The 23,205-nt window shown below is 53.5% G+C and overlaps 10 protein-coding genes and 1 non-coding gene across 11 annotated transcripts; 5 read left to right on the top strand and 6 right to left on the bottom strand.

The window, feature by feature from the left end:
* Positions 1-100: 100 nt before the first annotated feature.
* On the top strand, positions 101-1,249 carry SETTUDRAFT_171743 (uncharacterized protein; the record flags this gene model as incomplete). Its single annotated transcript, XM_008029057.1, has 2 exons — positions 101-264; positions 319-1,249. The coding sequence occupies 2 exons, from the start codon at positions 101-103 to the stop codon at positions 959-961; spliced, it is 807 nt and encodes a 268-aa protein (XP_008027248.1). The 3' UTR covers positions 962-1,249.
* A 175-nt stretch (positions 1,250-1,424) lies between these two features.
* Positions 1,425-1,513, bottom strand: SETTUDRAFT_t24. The gene has a single exon. It is a non-coding gene; the product is annotated as a tRNA-Phe (tRNA).
* A 447-nt stretch (positions 1,514-1,960) lies between these two features.
* On the bottom strand, positions 1,961-2,893 carry SETTUDRAFT_163539 (uncharacterized protein). Its single transcript, XM_008029056.1, has 3 exons — positions 2,760-2,893; positions 2,636-2,702; positions 1,961-2,556 (listed from the first exon to the last, which is right to left on the bottom strand). Exons 1-3 carry the CDS (start codon positions 2,774-2,776, stop codon positions 2,407-2,409), a joined length of 234 nt encoding a protein of 77 aa, XP_008027247.1. The 5' UTR covers positions 2,777-2,893; the 3' UTR covers positions 1,961-2,406.
* A 538-nt stretch (positions 2,894-3,431) lies between these two features.
* SETTUDRAFT_136637 (uncharacterized protein) lies at positions 3,432-4,655 on the top strand (the record flags this gene model as incomplete). Its single annotated transcript, XM_008029055.1, has 2 exons — positions 3,432-3,590; positions 3,678-4,655. The coding sequence occupies exons 1-2, from the start codon at positions 3,462-3,464 to the stop codon at positions 4,653-4,655; spliced, it is 1,107 nt and encodes a 368-aa protein (XP_008027246.1). The 5' UTR covers positions 3,432-3,461.
* A 355-nt stretch (positions 4,656-5,010) lies between these two features.
* On the top strand, positions 5,011-6,229 carry SETTUDRAFT_154323 (uncharacterized protein; the record flags this gene model as incomplete). The annotated part of the gene is made up of 3 exons (XM_008029054.1): positions 5,011-5,119; positions 5,276-6,015; positions 6,077-6,229. 3 exons carry the CDS (start codon positions 5,011-5,013, stop codon positions 6,227-6,229), a joined length of 1,002 nt encoding a protein of 333 aa, XP_008027245.1.
* A 246-nt stretch (positions 6,230-6,475) lies between these two features.
* On the bottom strand, positions 6,476-8,116 carry SETTUDRAFT_91378 (uncharacterized protein; the record flags this gene model as incomplete). Its single annotated transcript, XM_008029053.1, has 3 exons — positions 6,476-6,895; positions 6,947-7,779; positions 7,972-8,116. The coding sequence occupies 3 exons, from the start codon at positions 8,114-8,116 to the stop codon at positions 6,476-6,478; spliced, it is 1,398 nt and encodes a 465-aa protein (XP_008027244.1).
* Positions 8,117-8,311: 195 nt separating this feature from the next.
* On the top strand, positions 8,312-9,117 carry SETTUDRAFT_163538 (uncharacterized protein). Its single transcript, XM_008029052.1, has 3 exons — positions 8,312-8,402; positions 8,456-8,664; positions 8,757-9,117. The coding sequence occupies exons 2-3, from the start codon at positions 8,469-8,471 to the stop codon at positions 8,801-8,803; spliced, it is 243 nt and encodes an 80-aa protein (XP_008027243.1). The 5' UTR covers positions 8,312-8,402; positions 8,456-8,468; the 3' UTR covers positions 8,804-9,117.
* Positions 9,118-9,299: 182 nt separating this feature from the next.
* SETTUDRAFT_91219 (uncharacterized protein) lies at positions 9,300-10,356 on the bottom strand (the record flags this gene model as incomplete). The annotated part of the gene is made up of 2 exons (XM_008029051.1): positions 9,300-10,028; positions 10,093-10,356. The coding sequence occupies 2 exons, from the start codon at positions 10,354-10,356 to the stop codon at positions 9,300-9,302; spliced, it is 993 nt and encodes a 330-aa protein (XP_008027242.1).
* A 2,524-nt stretch (positions 10,357-12,880) lies between these two features.
* SETTUDRAFT_116813 (uncharacterized protein) lies at positions 12,881-15,057 on the top strand. Its single transcript, XM_008029050.1, has 2 exons — positions 12,881-13,673; positions 13,757-15,057. The coding sequence occupies exons 1-2, from the start codon at positions 12,980-12,982 to the stop codon at positions 14,704-14,706; spliced, it is 1,644 nt and encodes a 547-aa protein (XP_008027241.1). The 5' UTR covers positions 12,881-12,979; the 3' UTR covers positions 14,707-15,057.
* Positions 15,058-15,709: 652 nt separating this feature from the next.
* Positions 15,710-17,932, bottom strand: SETTUDRAFT_171736 (uncharacterized protein; the record flags this gene model as incomplete). The annotated part of the gene is made up of 4 exons (XM_008029049.1): positions 15,710-16,452; positions 16,507-16,634; positions 16,690-16,973; positions 17,024-17,932. 4 exons carry the CDS (start codon positions 17,930-17,932, stop codon positions 15,833-15,835), a joined length of 1,941 nt encoding a protein of 646 aa, XP_008027240.1. The 3' UTR covers positions 15,710-15,832.
* An 876-nt stretch (positions 17,933-18,808) lies between these two features.
* SETTUDRAFT_91742 (glycosyltransferase family 90 protein) lies at positions 18,809-20,692 on the bottom strand (the record flags this gene model as incomplete). The annotated part of the gene is made up of 1 exon (XM_008029048.1): positions 18,809-20,692. One exon carries the CDS (start codon positions 20,690-20,692, stop codon positions 18,809-18,811), a length of 1,884 nt encoding a protein of 627 aa, XP_008027239.1.
* Positions 20,693-23,205: the final 2,513 nt, after the last annotated feature.

The following is a 23,205-nucleotide window of genomic DNA, read 5'->3' as shown; positions in this document are numbered from 1 at the left end:
TCGCTTTTTAGCGACAAAAAAGTCCAAACCCGCTAATTGCCCCGCCAAAACATTTCACCAACACTTTCTACCCTGTATATACCGAAACCACCCAAAAAAAATGTCTGGCTGTGTAGTTTGCAACAACCCGCTTGAGGTGGAAGTCGAGCGCGACGAGGAGGAAGAATACGAAGGCGGCGCATCGTCATCAGGCAAAGCGCCTGCAGCAGCACCAGAAACATATCCAGATGACGTGCAGTTGGTTTGCGGGTGCCATTTCCACTGGTACGTAAAAAGCCATTCTCACATTTCAAGCGACGGCTAACAGCAGAACCCCAGGGACTGCCTACTCTCCGCCTACGAAATAACTTCATGTCCCAACTGCTCCAAAGAAATATCCACCACCGAAGGCGACACGCAAAAGGTGCTCTGCAGGCTCAACAATGAAGGCGGACTCCAGGAGAACCTCGACATCCTGCCCCTCCTGATCGAGGAATCCTACCTAAAAGCCTACCCGGAAGATCGCAAGGCGCGCGCATTTCTCGAGTTCTGTCGCGCGGGCGACTACAAAGCCATTATCGAGCTGCTGCTGGACGACAGCTCGGACGACGACGAAGACGACGAGGGTGATGTAGAAATGAGCACTACAGATGAACCTGGCAAGGAAACGGGTATCGATAGAGTGTTGAGGTACCAGGACCCCATTGGCGATATGCAGTCAGGTCTCCACGCGGCAGTCCATGCGCAAAGCAGAGAAGTGGCTTGGTTGTTGCTGCTGCTGGCTAGCAACTATCCTCTCCTGGAATTTCCGCCCGAGGTGTTCCAGGAAGCCGAGGCGATGGGCATCATGCGAGGCTTGACGGAGGACAAGGTCGACATCAGGAGCCTCAAAGATGTACATGGCCGGACTGCCGAAGACATTGCGAAGGAGGTCGATGGAGTGTGGCATGGATGGGTTGGAAACAACAGGCTGGCCATATGATTCATGGCGCATAAAGTCATGCCAGACCAACCACCGCGATCCCCACGGCCATGCTAAAGAATGGACTGAATGAGTTGAATGAGTATACTAGGATTTGGAGGCGAGAGATTATGTATCTATATACGGCTGTGGATTGCATGCATGACATGCAGGTACTCATGAGCGAGGCAAATGCCGATTTCGGTGTCTACCGTTCGGCCATGTTCCATGTCTTTGAACCAGCATCACCTGCTAGACGCGCATCATAAGAAGCCACCACCACATGCGAATACATGTACTTGTAGTCACATAATGTCATGTAGAAAGTGCAAAGTGAATATTCTTCTTGCTGTATCTCGAATTTCTACTATCAACACATAATACCGGCAAAAAAAATCGCAACACCCAGACACATACAGCTAGTACATGGACTCCAATTTGCAAAAAGAATGGTTCGAAGAATCCCAGGCAAGCCCAGGCACGATGTCCCCTTCGTGGATCGAACACGATACCTCCAGATTTAGTGACCAAATTGACTTCAGTCTGGCGCTCTCCCAATTGAGCTAAGGAGACGGTTGTGCTGATTGATGAACTTTTCTCAAAGTTAGAACATTATAACACCTAATTCCAACTCGAACAAGCTTCCATCTGATCCTAGGTGAGACTATTCTTGCCTGTAATATTGATGCTTGAGAAAAATATTCATTGTATTGTGGGGTAGAAGCGGGGTCTAGGCAGTACACTAGAAATTGCCGAGTGGGGCGAAACACGGGTGGTATTACAAGTGCGAGTGCCCATAGTAGAATGAGGATTTCGTTCTCTCGTATAGTTACTAGTGGAGGATAACTGGCTAGACTTGTCAATGTCACCGTCTGACAACTGAGTCACTGTTATACCAGGCACGCTATCTCCCCATCCTTGCTTTTGTTCCGTGTTCTCCGGAGATTCTGTGTATCCATGTTAGAGGATTGGGTCGAATAGAAAAGCACTATAGTATTGACTATCGCTATGATCGACGTGGTAACCCTTGTGTATTCCAAGTAGTGTGTGTAAGCGTCAAGTATCACCACCTCCTCAAAAGAAATCGAGCAGTCTCTAACTGTATTCGGGCTAGTACTGTTCGATTTCTTTTGATGAGGGGGTGGTATTGCTCTTTCGCATCTCTATTCATCATCTAGCGCCTGGTGCTGTTCAATCTAGACTTGGCATTTTCAAATGAGAGAAACCTGGTCACCATATACAAGTACCACGTCAGAACCACACGAACAAGATAATCAAAATATAACGTTGTTCAATACCACTCCCTACGCCTGTATGCCAAGTCTTTCAAGTCACTATAGATGCTCGTCCCCTCTTCAACTCCACACTCCTCGCTTATGGTATCTCATGCATTTTTAAATGGCACAATTTGCTGGATCGTTCTCTTTTACTCGTGAGTCCGTTCGGTCGGCCGGAAGGCAGCCCGCTTATTTCACAACACCCTCGTCAGCGTTGAAGCAGTCGCCAAAGTCTTTGCTGTGTTTGTTGGAAGCGTGGTCCGTCAGCATCTTGCGGCTAGTGGTGCCCTGGAAGGTCTGGAAGCACGTCTTGCACTTGATGGTTTGGGCAGCGGCGTTCTAGCAGCGCATTAGCAACAGGGCTTGCAACCGTGTGTGGTGACAGTGACGTCGCCAGAGTCGCGCAGGGAACACATACGGCCTTCAGTTGGCTCTTTGCTTCTTTGGGGCCCGAGTCGCCCTTTCGGTCGCGCTTCTGCTGTGCCCTGGCATAGAATTAGTGACCGCCCCTCTGACCACGTCCCGTAAAGGCAGCCGCGTACTTGGCTCCGTTACCCATGTTGAAGTGTGCTGATGATCGTCAGTCGGTCGCTGGCTGTGTGAGTGCAGACGTGAGTTTCGAGCGTGACCAAAAGTGGGAGATTGATGTTGGATGGCCTGACTTGTCACTGCGAGATTATTTTGCGGCGGCGGGGAAGATCCAGGCCGCCAGCACGGGAAAGAGCGGTGATCGCTCCTCCGGCGCTAGTATGCATTTGGCTAGCTCTCCACGTTATCATGTGAAGTCAAGTCCAACTTTACCTGCGCGCGTAACGTTGCCTCCTTGACCAACAACAGCCGCCTCTGATGTGTCATCGCGAATGGCTCTTGCAACGTCATCCTACCGTCGAGGGATGCCGGAAATGGTGGCGTGCAGCGGTGACTATCCATTGTCGCAGGTTTGAGGCAGTCACAGCCATGTTACGTCTGATACGGCCAAATCAATTCGGTCTGTCACCAGTGTTGAGCCACAACCATGAATATATTTCATGACCCATGCAGGTATTGCATCCCAGTTGAATGTGTCGTTGTCACAATTCCTTTGCTTTTGTCAATGGTGTACCACAAACTACTGTTTGTATCACCTGCCAAATGCTCGATACCTCTTCCCGTCCATCAATTTCTCATATTTCCCCTACCTCCTGTCCTCACATTATTTCTCTACATAATCTCAGCACCGTTATCGCCATTCTTTCTACGAAGCCATGTTTCACATCAGTCGAAAAACACGTCTCCGAGCCGTCATCGCGATATCCTTCTGTTTCTTTGCAGCCGAGATCTCAGTGGGCTTCTACACTGGCTCCTTAGCCCTTGTCGCCGATGCCTTCCACTATGTAAGTCTATCTAGACTCTCATAAGATGCTGCAAGGCGGGAAAGGTCATATTCGGCATCCACGTATCCAGTGCTGAACTTACCGTAGCTCAACGATCTCATCGGCTTCATCGTAGCCCTAGTGGCGGTTCAAGTGACCGAACGCAAGACGTCACCCGCGGACCTCTCATTTGGCTGGGCGCGTGCCCAGCTGCTTGGTGCCTTCTTCAACGGAGCCTTTTTACTCGCCCTAGGCCTCAGCATTGCCCTACAGTCCATCGAGCGCTTCATCTCAATTAAGCCTGTCGAGAACCCAAAGCTGGTTTTGATCGTAGGATGCATTGGACTATTCCTCAACATTATCAGCGCCTTGTTCCTACATGAACACGACCACGACCATGGCCACAGCCACAGTGGCCACAGCACTAGCGATGAGGAAGCATTATCTACTCTTGCGCACGCAAATCATATACATGTGAACACAGCGCCCAAGAAACACGGCATGGATCTCGGTATTCTCGGCGTTCTTATACACGTCATTGGCGACGCGCTCAACAACATCGGCGTCATCATCTCAGCTATCATCGTCTGGTTTGTAAAGTCGCCCAGCCGCTTCTACGCAGACCCCGCCGTCAGCATGTGGATCGCCATCATGATCTTCCTTTCGGCGATCCCGCTCACCAAGCGCGCCGGCAAGATCCTCTTGCAATCCGCTCCATTGGGTGTCAGTATCGACGACATCAAGCACGATCTACAGGCCATACCGGGAGTGTTGGGTGTGCACGAACTGCATGTATGGCGTCTAGATCAGAAGAAAGCAGTTGCATCAGCACACATCAAAGTCGGCGATCCCAATATCACGAGCTTCATGGAGAAGGCCAAGATTATCTCGGAATGCCTACACGCATATGGCATACATTCGTCGACACTCCAACCCGAGCTTAGCTCGTCCGCAGGAAGATTCGGAGGCACTGGAGATGTGCTTGAAGAGGTCGCTACGACTGCTACAAGTATTGTGCGATCAAGCATGGAGAAATGCGGCGTTCCATGCGGTTTATTATGCGAGGAGTTGAAATGCTGCACGTAGTTGCAGTACTGTGGGTGCAACAGAACAGTATTGTCGTGGGAATGAGCTGGTCAAGCAGCAATTGATGTATTTCCAAGCTTTCAGATGATCGGAGAATAAACTTCGGGGCCAAACTCGGCTGTACCCTGCATAATCGAGGTACTTAGTGGTAGTACTAAATGAGGGGCTCCGCAACCTCCACGCTATCCGCACTACTGCAGTGACGCTGGCATCTACAAGTCACTTCTAACCTTACCTTGTATTCTACACACTCCTGTTTCGGGATTTTACATACATACTAAATCCCGTAAAGATCAAGCACTCCACTCACATCCTGTGCGCTGACCACTCGTTGGTATTCGCATCTCACTTCACCATGGCCAACCCCGCAATCCACAAGTACGGAACTGACGACGGCTGGCACGGCGTGATCCAAGAGGGCGGCGAGTTTCCCCCGGAAAAAGATAGATACCATCTGTATATCGGTAAGTAGGCTCAGTCCAAGAAAAAAATCCCCCCCCCCCTTACACTACCCGTCTTCCACCATGTGTGAACCACAAATACACAACTCCACTCAGCCTTACAACTGCCCCCCACATAACCCCCCTTCTAACAAACCCTCATTTCCCCCCACAAAACAGGCCTCTTCTGCCCCTTTGCCCACCGCCCGATGCTGATCCGCAACCTGCTCAACCTGCAACCGTACCTCCCCATCTCCATCGTGCGGCCCTACCCCAAAGGCGAACCCGGCTGGCGCTTCGACGCCAGCTATCCGGGCAGCACGCCCGACCACCTCTTCAACAGCCGCTTCATGCACCAAATCTACTTCCGAGACGACCCGGCCTACAAGGGCGTATACAGCGTGCCGCTGCTGTGGGACAAAAAAACCAATCGCATCGTGTGCAACGAAAGCGCTGAAATGGCGCGCTGGCTCCCCTCTGCATTTTCCCCGCTCGCCAGCACCACAGACGACAGCATCAAAATCCTGGATTTCTATCCCGAAAAGCTCAGATCCAAAATAAACTCCATCCTCCCGTGGCTCACACAGCGCCTCTGCCTGGGCGTCTACAAAGCCGGGTTCGCGCGCACGCAGGCGTCGTACGAGGAGCACGTGATCCCGCTATTCGCGGCGCTCAACGCCCTCGAAGCACTAGTGCATGCAAACGGGGGTCCGTATATCCTGGGCGCGCAAATCACCGAGCTGGATGTCCTGGCGTATCCGACCATAGTGCGCTTCGATACCGTGTATGCGCAGCATTTCAAGACGAATCTCGGGTCCATCAGACATGAGTACCCCGTGCTGAATAATTGGCTAAAGGGCTTGTATTGGAATGTGCAGGGCGTGAGCGAGTGTACGGATTTCACGCATATCAAGGAGAATGTAGGTTGTGGTCTTGTTGGTGTTTTTGTTGCGTTTGACTAACGCAATACGTTGTTTGCAGTACACCAAGAGTCATGGCGATATTAATCCCCTCGCCATAACGCCTCTGGGACCGTACCCAGATGTGGAAGAGGGATATGAAGCCGACTGGAGCAAACTAAAACCAGGCAAAGTGGCGCATCCATTGGTACTCGAGATGCAGAGTAAGCTGTAACATTTCCACGCATGCAACAAGTTTGGCGTGCTCAACAGCAAATATCAAGCCAAAGATGAGGCAACACAGAAGAAACAAATGACGGCAATGGTAACATCCAATAAATCATTCGGCTCTAATTTTACGGGCCATCTCAAACCCCTGAATCCCATAATATACATACCGCGCATCGCCGACGGGGTATTTTGGCTTATACATAGCGCTTCCGTGACTAATCCTCCCTGCAACTCTGACAATCAAAACCGTCTACTGCGTCTTCTTGGTGCTCTTTTCAGTGGGCGCACTGTACAACCAAACAGCTACAAACGCGAGCCACCCGAGAACAGTGACCCAGATACCGCCAATCCACACCCACGCACCGCTAATCTCAAAACTCCTAGGGTACTCGTCGTGCGCAAAGTGCCTGACAGTGACCTGCCTCTTCTCGTCGATGTTGGTGAGGAATGGGCGGCGGTAGTTGACGCGGAAGTTGAAGATACCATGCTGGTCGGGTGTCTTGAACGAGGTACCAAAGATGGTAGCGTCGTCCGTCTTGGCCATGGGTGAGAGGTTGAGACGGTGGAAAGGTGACAGCATGCTGAACTCAAGCTGGACATTGTCCTTGGCAGGAGGCTCGAAAGGAATGAAGTGGTCGTTTTCATATTCGGAGATTTCGACTTGGAAGTGCTATAGTCAAGTTAGCATCCTGTGCAATAAACAAAGATCCATGTCACTTACAACATCGCTCTTGACACGGTAGATGGTGGGGTTGTTCTCTGGGACGGCAGCACTGGTGTTCAGCTTCTTGCTCTCACCCTCATCCTGGTAATGGATAAGCTTGCCAACCTTGAGCACACCAACCTCCTTGAAAGCCCAGGCCGAGAGCTTCTGAGCGAATTCACGGTTTGCGGTAGTGACGGTCTTGTCACCCAGCTTCGCCTTCTCGGCGAACCATTTGTTCTGGAGCATCTCAGCAGAACCAACAACGACCATGCGCGCCGTGTTGTGTGCCTGCAGAGCAGAGACCACGTTCAGCTGCTCACCAACACCAAAGGGGTCTTCGGAACCTTCGGCTTCATCCTTGGGGTTGTAGCTGTAGGCGGTGCTGGGTGCGCGAAGGATGGGCGAGATGAGAGGCGACTCGTTTCCAAGAACCTGGCCGACAGCGCGCGGGACCGCAATGTATCCATCACCAGCGAAGTAGTTCTTGACATCGGGCCTCAGAGCCTTGGGGAAGGGGAGGAGGAGTACATCATGCGCCTCCTCCGCCGACAGCGAATCGTAGTTGAAGTGATCAACGACCAATGCGCCCTTGTCCGTGGGCACATTGATCTCGACTTCGAGTAGCGTCGCCTGAACGGCCGTGGCTATCGGGTATTCGCTCGAGAGGGCAACAAGGATATTTCCATCCTTCTTCATGAAGTCAAGGAGGTTGTTCGCTGTGAGGGCAGGGCCAAGGCCTTTCGACTTGCCCGGGAGAAGGAGAACATGGTCGTATGCTCGTTCGCCGTGCTTGAATAACCCGAGCTTGCTCTCCTTGGGCGATTCGACAGTCGTGCTAAATCCTCGGGCTGCAGGTCCTCGTCAGCTTTGTCAGATGCCACAGTGTCATTCAATTGCGGGTTGTTGCTGCAATAAGGCCAAGTTGCAAGCTCAACAACTTTACCTATTCATTACCAGCGCGCGTGTCATTGGGGTCTTGTGCATTCCCGGTCTGCCACTATTTCTTGCCAAGCTGCAATGGACGGATTGAAGCAACTTACACGTCAAGTCCTCCAAGAACACACTGTACTTCTCCCGCTCCGTCTGCTCTTCCAGCACAACCAGCAATCGGCTGCCAGTAAGACTCTTGGCCTGCACCGCCACCGACCAAATAAAGGCGATGGTGAAAGAAAGTAACCACCTCATGTTGTGGTTGTTGCAAGTTGAAACCTGTCGGATTGGGCGGCCGCGTGGAGAGGAGTGATGGGGAGATACGTATGCATTTGCCAAGACTCGTCGGCCCCGGAAAATCGCTGCACGCCGATTGGAGCGAGCGGAGTTGGGGTGTGCTGAGCTGCCGCCAGCCCAGCCAACCTCACGACATTAGTGTTGCACGGCCTGTGGACTTGCGATTGCGACGTCAGACCGAGGCATTGGGCCTTTGAAATATCGCGGCTTCATTTCTCTCTCCCGCTGTACAAGACTAGCATCCGTACGCGCGCATCCTCGATCCCACACCAAACCCCCGCGCTCACATCCAAGCAGCATCACAGCCAACATGTCCGGCGTGCCCCCCTCCCCGTTCTTCTTCCGCCAGCCGCTGCGCTACCTCAAGTGGGCCTCTTACAACAAGCCGGCATACTTTTACTCAATTATCATCGGCTGCGCAGGCCCCATAATGGTGTTTACCGTGCCGCCGATTCGGAGATACATGGGCGCGGAGCCCATCCCGAGGATCCCCTTGACATACCCAGGTACGTGAGAGGAGGGAGGGGAAATTGTCAATTCAAATTTCTTTCCGGATTGGGTTATTTTGAGGGAGAAGGGAAATGCTGACTTGTTGCAGTACCAAATGGCCCACGACCAAGGCCAACGGGATTCGATGACGAGTAGGCATGAGGGGAAGAGGCGAGAATGAGAAACTCAGATGATTCCATCAGAACAAGCGCGTGACCGGTTGGGGGAGGGATGCACGAGCAAGTGCATGCCGTAGGCATTCGAGACTCTAGATATGCGACAGCATACTGTACAAAGCACATTTTCTTTCCGTCAACATGTCTTCTGAAAACACGCCTGGGCTCAAGACATGCCTTTCCACAACTACAAATGATCAACTATCCGTTCAAAGATGATGTATAGTTGGGCCTACTGCGCACTCTACCTGGCTGTCGGGGTGATTCAAGGTTGTTTTGGCATACCCAGACTTTTCCCATAACGCACATATTCCGCCTTGATGGTTTAGCTAACATCAAAATGTAGCCAGCAGCGAATTAGCTCCTCCTCGCCCACCTTTTCGTACCAATTTCCAACTCATCCACCATGTGCAATGTATTGTCTTCCTCACCAAACGTATCTCTCCATATCCTTTCGCGACCAAGTAAGCCACCGTCTATTTTGCCACACGGGCCCGGAGATCGGCCAGCATCATATCACTTCCTATGCGATGACTCTCATCAGCGCTCGACTTCCTAGAAAACCAGGTTCTGTTACCCGACTGTGCGTTTCCCGGCTCTGTGGCAGCTTTGAAGCAGAATCCCGGATGACAGATGTTCAAGAGGAGAACCGAAGCAGCAACGACGGCGCCCTCGAGTCCAACAAAGTATTTTTGAGTAGTAGCCAGCTTGCCTGTCCAGCCGTCACTCAGCTCGGCCACACGAAAGACGCATCGTGCAAAGATGCAGAGGGTCGACAGCGACAAGGCGACGAGGAAGGCTTTGAAGCGTGGCGATGGGTTGAGACTTGGCTGGTGGTGATAAGGGGTGACAGTCTGTATAAGGACTACACGGTTCCGATACGTCCGCCAGGCAAAGTCAACAGCCAGTAAGATGAAGGCGAGCATTGTTGCAACTTGGAAGCCGAGACCGGCAATCATAATGTTAGTGCCGGTTGCTGTGTCTTCATTGTTGTGCAGAGCCACACTCGTCATGCCACCTCCAACGGCCTGGAGTATGAGGGAGATGACGTCGCATGGAATAAAGATTTTCGGATACGACATGGGCTTGATGCGTGAGTTTCGGGAATCAATGGTGACGACAATAACGGAGAGACACAAGTAGATTCCTGCGGCGAGAAAGGCCGGGCCGATGGTCAGGCAGACGATTTGGACGAGAAAGGGACCCTGCTTGCTGTGAGTATCTTGTCATGAGCTTCTACTAGAGTATTGTTTTATCGCTACTGCGTACCTCTTCAAATGCATCTTGATGGGCTAGTATACGTCCAACATAGCCGATGATCTCAACCATGCAGCCCAGGGCCATGGCAATAGTGAATGCAAGCCATTTCTTGCCAGCAGTGCTTTGGATGACGAAAGCGATCAAGGATAGGCTGAAGATGGCGGTGAAGGTGGCGTTGATAGCCAGGGATGGGCGGTACTTCCAGTAAGCATATTTGATGGGGCAGTTCTCGGAAGGTTGATAGCAGGGGGTGCCGTCGAATCCTATGATCATGGTGGGCGATTTGGCTAGGCTGTTGTCGTAGAGATGGAGATTTCGGAGTCAAGTAGTGCGCAGAAGAGGTTGTTCGCTTTGTGTGCTGAGTAATGGTAAACCACGAAAGTTGTTAGTGTTACTAAAAGCGACGGTGAGCGAACCGTGGATGGTAGTCCCTGTTGAAGCGGGGATGGATAGTGTAAGAGAGGAGTTAGGGTGGGGTCCTGGCTGTGAGGGACCATGCAGGCGTGACAGAGCAAAAATTCGAGGGGTGTTCTGAAATAGGAAGGCACACCAGGTGAATGTGAAGGGCAGCGTGTGAGATCAAGGCATCACAGTGAAAACACCGACATTGGCAAAGTGGCTTTCGCTATCAAGACGTGATTCTCAGGCGGTCACGCGAGATATGGTGCTTTGGTACGGTCTGAGGGGGGTGGTATTCCATGGTACAGATGAGAAATGAGATGGGCTCATTTGTTGGTGCATGCATATTTGGTCATGGGTAACACAGCTATGAGAGCATATCCACATGGACGTCTACAAGAATCAAATCGAGAGGCCACGGCGAGATGCTTGTGCGCTGAATGTTGAGGTACTGTTTTTGGCGATTCATGGGGCTCGAGAGAGAGGGTGTTGTTGCATGGGGCCTGCATCTCTACAAACGCGTCAGCACGTGACAAGTCTGCTGGTGCATGCCTTGGTGGACGGATTGGTGGTGCATATATCAGCAACTTGGCGTGAAAGATGCGATATGCTGCTGGGCAGAAGCAGTTGAAGTCGTGGCAGACTGCTCGTCAAGGCGGCCATGAGGTTGGGCTAGAGCGCGAGTATGACGTAGGCGGGAGCGTCGGCAATCGATAATAGGTCATGGCTATACGAAGGGCTTACCCGCATGCAGGACGCCCGCGCAGAAGCACCCAGCGCTACTCATGGGCACGCGTCTCGGCTGCGGGCCATGGACATAGCGTGTATCGAGCGTCGCCGCAGGTGCAGACAAGAGACGGCGATGCTTTTTTTGCATGTACCTGCGGGGTCGCCAGCCGCCCGCCATGCAGGTACAAGCGGGAGGCTGGACGCGGTCAAGGCCATGCATCCTCAGGCACATGGCGCCCGCCGACGACGGGCGCTGCCCCTGGACGGGCGCACCAGGCCTGCCGTGGAGACTGATTCGACTGCGCGTGGAAAGCGGCGGGGAGGCTGGAAGGGCCAAGGAGCAGACAGCACGCATGTATGTAAGAGGCCAGTCAGCTTTCCAAGGGGCGCTGATGCACACATGCAGCATAGTAGCGAGCAGCCGGCCGAACATGGCTCGCGCACTCGAGGCCATTCAGGGCGCAACCTGGGGGATGTCGCCGGCCCCAGCACTGGCACCGGCTATGTGCTTACACACGTATGGCCTCCATGGCCTGCATGAGGCGCGCGCAGTGTCAGTGCAGGCGGAGCGCTCGGGAAGTTTCGCGACCAGACTGGGCGCTTGATTGGCATGCCGACGAGACGAGGCGACCGAGGCGGCGGTGGAGGCGTCGTCGAGAGCGAGAGAGCAGAGGTTTGTGGACAGAAGAGAGGACGAGAGAGAGTGAGAGAGAGAGAAGGAGGGAGAAAGAGAAGGGCATGGCTGGCGGCCATTTGCTGGAGCAGCCCAGCAGCCCAGCAGCCCAGCAGCCCATTACCAATCCCCGGCCGACCCCAACCCTTCCTCCTTAGCGCCACCCAGCACGGCCACTGCGCGATGCTACTATGTATGCACGCCGACGTCGACCTCGCTGCCGTCGTTGTCTTCGTCGTCGTCGGCCGTCGCTGTATGCGCCGCGTCCGGTCTCTCTCTCCAACGGCTCGCACGCTAGCAGCGTCCCTGCTTTGGCGAGTTGCCAGGCCACACGGAGCCCAAACGACGTGGATTGGCTTGGCTTGGCGCGGGCGAACCCCCATCCCACCTCTCCGGCATTGACGCATCCATCACCGCTGTCACTCGTTTCGACCACCAAGCTCCTTGCTGCGCCGCCCATCTACCCACTTGGATTGCGACTTTTTGGCCACATCCTTGCCCTCGGTGAGCCCCCCGCCTGTCAGCCGCCCGACCGCGCAAACAATAGAGGGGTCCTCTGCTAACCCGCCGCCAGTACCCTCCCTCACACAAACCCCGTCCAAAAAGGTGCGTACACAGCTTCCGACTCCCCGCCGCCCCAGAGCCCCTCGAGCCCCCGAGAACACACGTCGCCGCCGCCCATGCCTGCAGGCCCCGTGCGAGCAGCCCAGAGCCGAGTGCTAACGTGGCCATGCATCGCAGGCACGCCACACGACTGCGGTAGACAAGACTGCACTCCTGCGCGGGAAGGCACAGCTTTCACCACCCGCTCTTGGGGATTGCACCTCGCCGGAAGCATCGCCAGCATGGCAGCGGCGACTGCGGGTAAGTGCTGGAAGTGGTCGTGGGCTCCCACCCACCGTGCTCTCTCCGCCCATTTCCTTTTGGCACCACACACTATCGGAACCCGTATTCTTTTGTCTAAGCATACTCGTGGCTCTTCCTCCCTCGACTCCCCCCTCTCTCTTTATATATCTGACACGGCTTCTTCCCCTCGCAGGCTACGAGTGGAACCGCTCTTCGCCGCTGCGATCGTCGCCCGACACATCGTCTTCCATGTATCCCGACCGGCCCATTCGCCCTCTACCGAGTCGCTCTCTACGCGCCCGCCTGTCTCCCGAGCAGGCGGAGACGATTGTCTACCCGCAAAACCCGCCGCCCACGGGCCCGCTCTTCAACTTTCCCTACATGGCGGATGAGCGGGTGCGCCCTCACAGAACAGGCACCAATGACCACCATGCCTGCCACTGTGGCCACACGCATTCCGAGGTAGAGAGCGAGGAGGAAGAGGACGACCGAAATGGCCCGCTGCCTGCGTCGCCGAGCTTTCAGTACAGCAGGCACCCGTCTGGGAAGCCTGCAGCCGGCGCTACGGGTGCCTATCGCAAGCCAGGTTCGCCGTCGTCTTCGGTGGACGGCTATGAGTCGTTTGAGAACACCAACAACAAGAAGAAGCGCAAGATCCCCAACATGGGCAGCAACGGTTCCCATCACGCGACTCTTTCGGCGGACCTGGCCAGCATGGGCGTGGCACACGCCCAAGAGGCAGGCACAACGGACGATGTTGAAGGCGATGGTGTTGCGCGCTACTACGGCTCGGCGCCGTCTACACCCCAGCATAATACAAATTCAGGAACTGGCATCTCGGGCGCAGGCAGAGGACGCTTCGGTCGCTCTGGCTCGGGACGATCAGAGAGGCGCGCGCTAGCCACCTCTTCGACGCTCGCCAACGCCAAAGCGAACAGTAAACGTACGGTGTCACCTCGGGAAATCATTCGTCTTTACTACTTTGTAGAAAAAAAAAGTCCGTGCGCTGACCAATTTGTTTTCTAGGTCCCCCGGAGCAAAGCGGCATCATCTCTACTGCCATCGCAAACGCTGCAGCCACCCCGCCGCCCCACGGCAACGAGAACGTGAGCCTCTTGCAGCAGGAGGCTGCCAAGAACAGTGCAAATAAGACGCAGTTTACTTTTACTTGCGGCTCTGACTCGGCGAATAAAATGGTCTGGCCCGGCCAGGAAAACGGCCAGTATCCCCATCCCCCGGGTGCATACCCCAACACGGCCGTCAACCAACCCCACTCGCAAGCCGTTCGCGCCCGCCCACCTGTCCGCTCTGATGCTCCAATGGTGTCTACGCAGGGCACGCAGACCAGCCCCAATATGAATGAGGCCGGTACATACCCTCCCCCGCCCCTTCCCAATGGCACTGCACGGCGACCGACGGTACCCCCGCCACCACAGCAAGCTCCGCCGCCGCGAAAACCCCGCCGTAGCGCCTCGAAGCTTTACGAGTACGCCGCACGCAAGCGCCGCATTCAGCAAGAATACGCAAACTTTCACAACCCACCCACGCAGCCATGGATATGCGAGTTCTGCGAGTACGAGGATATTTTTGGTCACCCCCCAATGGCTCTTATCCGCCAGTACGAGATCAAGGACAGGAAGGAGCGCAAGCGTCTGGCGGAGAAGCGTCGTCTGTTAGAGAAGGCTAGGATGAAGGGACGCAAGGGCAAGAAGGCGAGCAAAAAGGCACAGAACAATGCAAACAACGCTCAGCACAACCAGAACCCTCCACCAGGTGGATATGACCGACGCGACGACGAGGGCTCCTTGGACCCGCAGGACGAGTACTATGACGATGACTACGACGAACCCATCTCGACGTGTCCACACGGTTGCCAACACCACCCGCATCCTACTCATCCACCCCCGCAAAAGGTTCCGGGCTTGCCTCCTGGAGACCCCCGCGTGGGAGGGCCGCCTGTGACGAATGGCGCCTAACAAGTGGACGAGGCGGGGTGGGCCGTCTGTGTTCTTGCATTATGTCTTGTTTTCCTGTCTTTTCGCGTCGCCTTTATGCTTGGGGTTATTGCAGCAGTGGGTCGGATATCGAGGTGTGGCTTAAAAAGAATCTTCGAGGTGAAGGGTGGTTGAGCACATGGGATATCATCTTCTCTTTGGAACCCCACAACTGGATAGCGCCAACGACACCACTCGGATGACCCCAGCATGAGGCGCACCTTTTTCCCCTCTTGTTTGTTTTCTAGCGTTCTAGCATTGTTTCCAGCATTTCCCCGGAGCCCCTGCACATTCGGTCGTTTCCGACTCTGCATCACAAACGATTACGACATTACCCCCCAAACTCCCTCCCGAATCCATATACCGCATATCGCATACTACAAAACACTTTCCAACAACGAGATACAACCCCACTCTAAAACAAAAGAAAAAAAATTCTCTCTCTCAAACCCCTCCTGAGACGGGAACTGCACAAGCGCTTGCAGACTTTCCCACAAGCATGGTGGACAGATGATGGAAACAAGGTGGAAACAAGGTGGATGGCAGGCGGCCTGGGAAAAACTTGGTTCTGCTCCACTTCCACTTTGTTTGCACCCCCCCCCCTTTTTTTTTACCAGGACTCGCTCGCTATATTGGACAACAAGACGAAGCTGGAGTCATATGATACTATCGTTATTGGTATTACATGTACATGGCCAAAGAGAACGGAACGGCTGGGTTGTTTAGGTGGAAAAAATCCCCGTGTATCTAACGTCCAACAAACCAAATTAAAAGCCCTAGTCCCAAAACCCATTGCGATTTACTTTTATTGTTGTTTTTTTTTGCTATTTTGAGGGGGACCCTGGCAACGAAGGCTTCCTTGTTGATATGCATGCAAGCCAGGCCTAGTCTAGTACCCTGATGTCTGTGGTCTAGAATGAGAAAAAAAAAAACAAGAGTGAGTAAGAGTGAGTAAGAGAGAGAGAGAGAGAGAGAGAGAGACAGAGAGAGAGAGAGAGAGTGAAGCAAAACCCCGGAATCGAATTCATCACATCACATCTCATATCATATCATTTGTACATGCCATGACAACCTGCAGCCAAAACAAAGACAGCAAGAAACTACTTTTCTACATTCGCTCGACGGGACTCAGGCCCAAGACACGCATACCATTGTACAGCACCTGCCTAGCCGCGACGTAGAGCGCCAGCCTGGCAACGAGGACGTTTCTCTCGGAGCCCACAACCTGCAAGTGGTCGTAGCTACTGCTGAGTGCATGAGCCATTTTGAACAGGTAGGTAAGCACCGTCGTGGGCTCCTGTGTCTTGAGCGTGTTGAGGAAGGTATCGGGCCAGCTGGCGAGTTGGCGCACGAGCTCGACGGCCTTGTCTTCCTGGAGGAGACTGACGTCGGCCGCAGTGGCGAGATCGAGGTCGGCGAGCGACGCGTCCGATTCGACGGCTTTGCGGTAGATGGAGCAGAGGCGCGCGTGCGCGTATTGCAGGTACGGGCCTGTGTCGCCTTCAAACGACGTCATGCGGTCCATGTCAAAGGTGTAGTTGTTGATGCGCTTGCCCTTCATGTCTTGCACCATGACGGCCGAGATGCCGAGTGTGTCGGCGGTTTGCTCGGGGTCCTTGACCTGGGCGTATTTGTTCTCGTTGGTCTTCATTACCTCGTGCATCTTTTCGCCCACGTCCCGGAGGATGTCGTCGAGGAATTTGGCAGTGCCCTTTCGTGTAGACATGCCTAGAGCGAGCGTGTTAGTTTAGGTTGAGCGGCGTGATAGAAACAATGACTAACCCAAGACCATGCCAAAGTTGATGTGCTGACACCTGTCTGAGAGATCTTTCCTTCCCATGAGCTCTTCAATCTTGAACAGCTGGGCCAGATGGAGATCCTGTTGCGAGGCAACAACATAGATCATTTTGCTGCGGCAAAGTTAGCATCCGGTTTTCTTCCCTGTAAAGAGGTCATGCCACGTACTCAAAGTGGTACTTCTCGTCACGCTCAATGGCAGCACCGATGTCTCGTGTCAGGTACAGCGAAGTACCGTCCTTCTTCTTGACAACAGCCTTACCCAATTTCTTCGAGTGCGGTGTGAGATCGACAATGACTGCTCCCTCCGAGTCCTCGCAGACCTTCTTTTCCCACATGGTCTTGGCAGCAAGTTCCATGCTCTCGTCCTTGACTTGCGACTCTCCGCTGTAGTCGTCGTAGTGAATGTTGAGTCGCGCATAGGTCTGCTTGTACTTTTCAATGGAAAGGTCCTGTGCCAGTCAGTACATGGTATGTCACCAATTGCAGCAAATATACTTGCCCTGAATCGCTTCCAGATACCGAGAGCCTTGGGCTCACCATCTACCATGCCCTTGAAGTACCTCCTAGCCTGCTCATCAATGCCGTCAGACTCAATCTGCTTGATCTTGTTCTCCTGCTCCGATGCGTCCTTGCCCTCCTCTTTGAGCTTCGCGACCTCGGCCTTGAGAGCCTTGACCTGCTCAGCCTCTTCGTGCTGTACGTTGCTGACCTTGACGTAGATGTCGTACAGGTGACCAATAGGGTTCTTGACGAGCTCTTCTTCGCTGCCGTAGAGATCGAAACCAATAGCCAGCACACCGTATTGCTTTCCCCAGTCTCCGAGGTAGTTCATACGAATGACGTCCCATCCCGCACCTTCGTATAGATTCGCAAGGAAACCGCCAATAATCGTGCTTCGCAAGTGACCGGCGTGGAAGGGCTTAGCAATGTTGGGCGAACTGAACTCGACAATCATCTTCTTGGGGCCAGACGAAGGGTCTGAGGCGTCTTTGAGGCCAAGGTTCTTGTTAAAGCCATAGCTTTCCTTGGACTTGAGAATCATGGGAAGAACAAGCGAGGTGAGGGTTTCCGGCTTGAAAAAGAAGCCAATTGAAGTGTTTGTAACAATGGGCTTCTTGACCAGCGGCGACTCTGGGAAAGCATCTGCCAGCTCCTGTGCGAATGCCTTCATGTCCTTCTTCTTCTGGCGAAGCGCAGGCACGGCCAGCTGTAAATCGCCGTGTTCGGGCTTTGCGGTCCATGCCAGTGTGGGGTATATTATGTGCTTGTCTACGCCAGAGACGGAAGAGAGCAACTCTGTGATGTGGCTCCTGTAGATGTCGAAGGGGTTCAGGTTGGGGTATGTGTTGGGTTCCTGCGGGACCTTGTCGAGGCCGAGTTTCGACAGTGTGCTTGTGAGGTCCTCCATGGTGATTGCTGGGCGCGCCGACGCGTCAAGGGTGCGGAAGGGTTTAAAGGGTGCGGAGTCGATCTGGGAAAAGTATCGAAGCGACTGAAGAGTTGCCGTGGCCCCCGTACTCTTGCCCTCGTGTGCAATAGGCCTCGTGTATAAGGATGCGCCTAGTTGTGTGCGCAATCGCGATTGGGAGGAGAAAGTGCGCAGGTGGGAAACGCGCGGGGTGGTGAGCGTAGGGCGGGAGAGTGACCGAGTAGCGGCACCAGAAGTCAGTTTCTGAGCCAAAAGAGAGGAACAAGTTGCCAGCGGCCTGGGCAAATGAGCGGTAGAAAAATTGAAAAGTCTGGCGCGACAAATATTCGCAAGGCTTTGCTGCATTCCAAATGTGGGGTAGCTACGATGCGTCAATGGTTCGGGAGGGTTGCAGTCAGAACGCGCTAGTACTAAAATTTTGGAGGGGCAACGGCTGTCCGGTGCCCGCCCCCCTCCACCATGTTTCCAAGATTGTCATTCGCATGCACACAGTTGTAGATCATTATGATTAAGTCAGTGTTACCAGACATGTAGCGGCCCAGATATCTACATACTAGATTCGATTCCCTGCATACAAGGTCCCACGGCATGGCCATGAGGCCCTCACCAGCACGCCTCGCACAATTGGGCGCCTGTCCCTCCAGATTTTGACATGCGCATAACGTACAGGATCATTATATGCTCCAGGCATCAGCCACTGCATGTCGCCGCCAGTCGTGAGACACAGCATGCGAGCGGGCTTCCAGATCGCATACCGGCCAAGTCAGGTGCAGTGGCGGACGCAGTGTAACGACTTTAGGTTGCATCTGACATGCTTGCTTGTGCCATGTATATCGCACTGCGCTCCTTTCCACTTCAAGATGCATCGACATCTCCGACGAAGCCGAGTCGTTCCCTGTCTTCTTCGCAGAGTCGCGCATATTCCAGTAGCAGTCGTAGAGTGTAGATGCGCATATCCTCTTTGCGCAGCGCTCGGTTCGCCCATTCCTGGCCGCTTGACCCAATATTCTTTGCTTTCTTATCGTGGGCGCCGTACCCTGTCCTATGACCGTCTCCACCTCCAGTCCCCAGGAAATAATCCAATATGCCATACAAATCGACAAACGAGTTGTCCATGGGTACAAAATGCAGCCATGGTATAAGCCGATCGTCATGCCATTCAGAGTATACGGTGGCCTTGATCGGCACTGACGTCGAGCGAAGAAACGCCAGGTAGCGCCCTGAATAAGAGTTGCCGTCTATATCAGGAAGCATCTTGTAGTTGAACTGTTCCTTCATTGGAATTCGGTCCACAATCTTGAAGTAGGGATCAGTATATGGGCAAGTAGGCCGACCGGTCGACGGCCAGCATAGTAGTTCAGTAAATCCAACATTGACAATCTGTTTGAGCCATACTCCAAGACTCATATGTTGAAGTGCAGCGAGCCGATATGTTGTGTACGATTGCGGCATGAATGTCTGAGCTTTCAAGTCGACGTGAGGATTTGTTTCGATATTCTCTGCATACGTCCCATTCAACATTGAGACAAAGCGGTGTCGATGGAACCTCGTCCAATTCTCCTTCTTGTTCCGGCCTCCACTGGCAACGCCTCGCCAGACCACTCCTGCCGCTTTCTTCGACCAGCCGTTGTCCGTGTTCGTGTCCGAGTATTCTCCTCTGTTGAAACGCTCTGACAAGTACGCTGCGGGCGGTATCAAGATATCAGAGTTTAGTTGCAACTTTGATTCGCTGAAAATGGGCACCAGAGCGCGAGTAGGAAATATCGAAATGGGTTCTATAAAGGTTCCATGTAACTCTTGCAGATGTCCTTGTTGACACGGATCTCTCGCATAAGTCCAATTCTGCACATATCCCTCATATGAATGCTCTGGATGACCTGTAATCCCTGGTGGGGGTCCAATAAAGTTTGAGGCGGGAGCTTGAGACCGTCCGGGCGAATGCGGGGCACATGCTACTCGTGCTGTGTTCCAGTAAGAATCACCTCCTCCTATCCAGTCCACCTTGGGCGGCTCTTGAGATACCTCCATCCAGGAACTGCGACCTTGGTAACTCGAGGTGATTTCGCTATTAGGAAGGAGGTTTCTTGTCTCAAGCTCACTCTCAAGGTATTTGCGCGTGTCTTCCCAAGGTACGATAACGCGGCTCTCATCCATGATATTGAGGGCCATGTCGAGATCTGGTAGCAAACCCTCTATGCTCTTTACCAAACCCAACCATGCATCCATGCGGTCCTTTGCTGTTCCCTGGTCACGTTTCTGGGTCATGCTAGCTGTTCGGTTTCTGACGGAGATGCGATCCTCATGGTGGCTGGCAAAATCGCGCATGCTTCTCGCAGATACGCCCCAAAAAGGGTCCAGATCACGGTAAATTTGATCAAACATGCCCTCCACGATCATGGCGTCGTGCTTCTGTGCAAAATCAAACCATGCGTCAAAGCCTGGCGGTGGGTGACGACCACGCCTTTTGCGGTAGGCTTCCGCTGCCGACTTGAGGTTTGTTGCCCTCTTGGATATGAGTTCATCAAACTCTTCATTTGCGTCTGCTATCAGCTTATCAATGGGGTGAGCGCCGAGCGCGTCTGGCCTCGGGGCATGCAGAGCAGAATGGGATGCGACGTGTGGCGGAGTGTGGACGTGCCAGAGCAGCAACAGGCTGATATTGAGAAGCAGTATTCCTAATCCAGTGAGAAAGAGAGTCAGGCCAGGCAAGCCAATTTGCCGAGTATGTCGTCGAAACATATCGTGTGAGGGGCTTCGGTCCGGTGGCTGAGATGGGGGGGGGTGCAGTTGTGTCAGTCTCAGGAACTCCTGCGAGCGTACATCGGCCACGCAACCGAGGCGGAGGTCTCTGCGACGATGGTGAAGAGTGAGAGGAGTGAGGACAGAGTTTCCCAGCAATGACGTATTTGCGGGCGCCTGTGTCACATTCACACTGGCACTGGCAAACACATTGTTGGGGAAGGTGCGTGACCCTGTCGCGCCTGACGCTAACTACATATTGCTTTGGGATTTGATTGACAGCGTTGGAGGATCACACTGCATGGGTTTGCGGCAGAAGGTTGACAGCCAACTACGGATGTCCATGCTGACTTCTGTTTTTGAACTTCATGACGCGTCGTATGCCGTGGGCGCATAGCCAAGAAGACGATTACGGAGCAGCGTGAATCGGGAGGCTAGCACGTGACCTGGAGCACAATGGTTTGCATTGAAAGATTGAGCAGGGCGGGAGACAAGTTCCTTCATGTATTGCTGGCCATGTGCAGCCGTAGGGCTTTGTGGCAGTCTGGCGTCCTGGTACGTGCAAGATTGCGCTACCCATCCGCAGTCTCGGGCCGCCCAGTCGTGCAGCGCCATCTATCGCCCAATGTAATACCCAAAAGCCTTTATACGCCTCTCAATAAACACTCTCATCCACCGTTACCGGAAGCACGCCTCGCTGCAGCTGAACCAAGTCTGTGGTCGGTCCTATTTCAAAGTACCGTAAGCACTTCCAGGCCGCGTAATGCGCCGTCAAGTTGCTCTCAATCCCTGAGCATGCAAACCTTGTACATGACGAGCATTGTGAGGAAAACTCAGCACAATTGCAGCAAGGACTTGAACTTACGTGGCCAACGGTTGTCTGTATCATGAGACTGCAAAAGAACACACGTGACATGGGGAGGGTTCGGTATTCATGCGACGCATTGGAGGCTCTTCTCCACTGGCGCAACATGGATATTTCACAGAACCATAGAGCAGCACACTTGCTCCCTGATCCCAGGAACTTGGCGCGATCGGATGGTCGGTTCGGGCGATAGTTTGGGGCTTTGTGTTTTTAGAGTAATGTAAGTAGGGAGGCAAGGCCGTTGATGCGCTTGGCGGCGGCCTGATATTGCGGCTCATCGCTTTACTACGTTACTCCACTTGGACCCGGTAAATGGGTAAGCAAGTATGCCTCTGAACGAGCCATGTGGTCGCATTTGCCAAGCATTCCATTGTTGCATGCACCATGCCTGAAATCTTTTCCAGGGACAGTCTTTCCCTTCTTGCGATTGCGCATGGCGAGAACCCGCGGCTAAATTCATCACAAGCACAGCTGAGCATTGATGGATCAGCTTTGCCGGCCCAGAAACATGAGCATTGCCCCAACACCCTGGTCAGGTTGCAGGGTCCGGATTGTATTTGAAAGAGCAGAGCCTTGTACGACGTGGTGCAATCGATTGATTTCTGCACTTCACCACGTTCCAAGACACCTTCGCATGGCGAGACCGTGCTTTTGTCTAGAATGGCACCAGATCGCCCCAATGCCATGGTTGAACAGATGGCTGCACGCTCAGGCAGATCTGACATGGGTGAATCCGAGCATCCTTGCGTCCATCTCGGTCGAACGTCCTGGCTTTGATGACTCGGGGAAATTGCTGTTTGTGAACCACCCAGCAGGCCATACCATTGGCCTGACAGCTTGGGTCCAGGCAGAGGCTGCATCCTTCGTTGACTTCAACCTCCACTTCGACAAAGGACGTTAGTAGAAATTTGCTCCAGAAGACATCGCCCATGCAAAAACAGGGGTTGTCAAGGCCGAGGCTATGCGAGGATAGATTGCACTGCACTTTCGAAATGGACGTGTTTGCAGAAGCCAGAAGGCTCAGTTGGAAGGTTTCGGCTGTTGCGTTCCGCTTGCGCAAAAGCATCACCGCCTTTTCTGCGTGAAACGAGGCGATGTAGCATTTCGACAAAGGAAATGAGTGTAGTGCAAGACCGGGCTATCCTTGTTGAATTTTCCTAGTCTCGAGCGGATAGTCATGTTCAGCATACTAGATTCAGAAATCCAGAGGCGCATGGGCTTCAGAAAGACGTGGAGCTGGAGAGCGGACTGACCACAGGTTGCGTCAAGGTTGCACAAAGCAGGCGAGACGCTGAGTGATCAGGAGATAGAGAGAGAGGCCATCATCATCGTTTCGGAAGCAGACATGGACTCATGACGAACTTTGCCCAATGTCAAGTACATGTTAAACCAGTGCACGTGATAGGGTGCGGAACGGCCTGACGGGGTGGCTGCAGTATCTGACGTAAAGAGGGTCCCACAAACGCTGTTTTGGATGAATACAGACTCGAGTCAGTGCCTGAATCAGTATGTCATATAGAAGCCATATGCAGCGGCCAGATAGCGTAGTCATGGCCTGTGTAAGATTGCAAAGGAAGTGCGAGACTGCGAGCCAGATGGCGGCATTCAGGAGATGAAGCGCCGAAGCAGGAAAAGGCGGATTCCCGTG

This window comes from Exserohilum turcica (genome assembly GCF_000359705.1).
Source record: "Exserohilum turcica Et28A unplaced genomic scaffold SETTUscaffold_3, whole genome shotgun sequence".
In the NCBI taxonomy this organism is placed as follows: domain Eukaryota; kingdom Fungi; phylum Ascomycota; class Dothideomycetes; order Pleosporales; family Pleosporaceae; genus Exserohilum; species Exserohilum turcicum.
The sequence above is the reverse complement of the archived record's forward strand: the minus strand, read 5'-3'. Positions and strand labels throughout refer to the sequence as shown.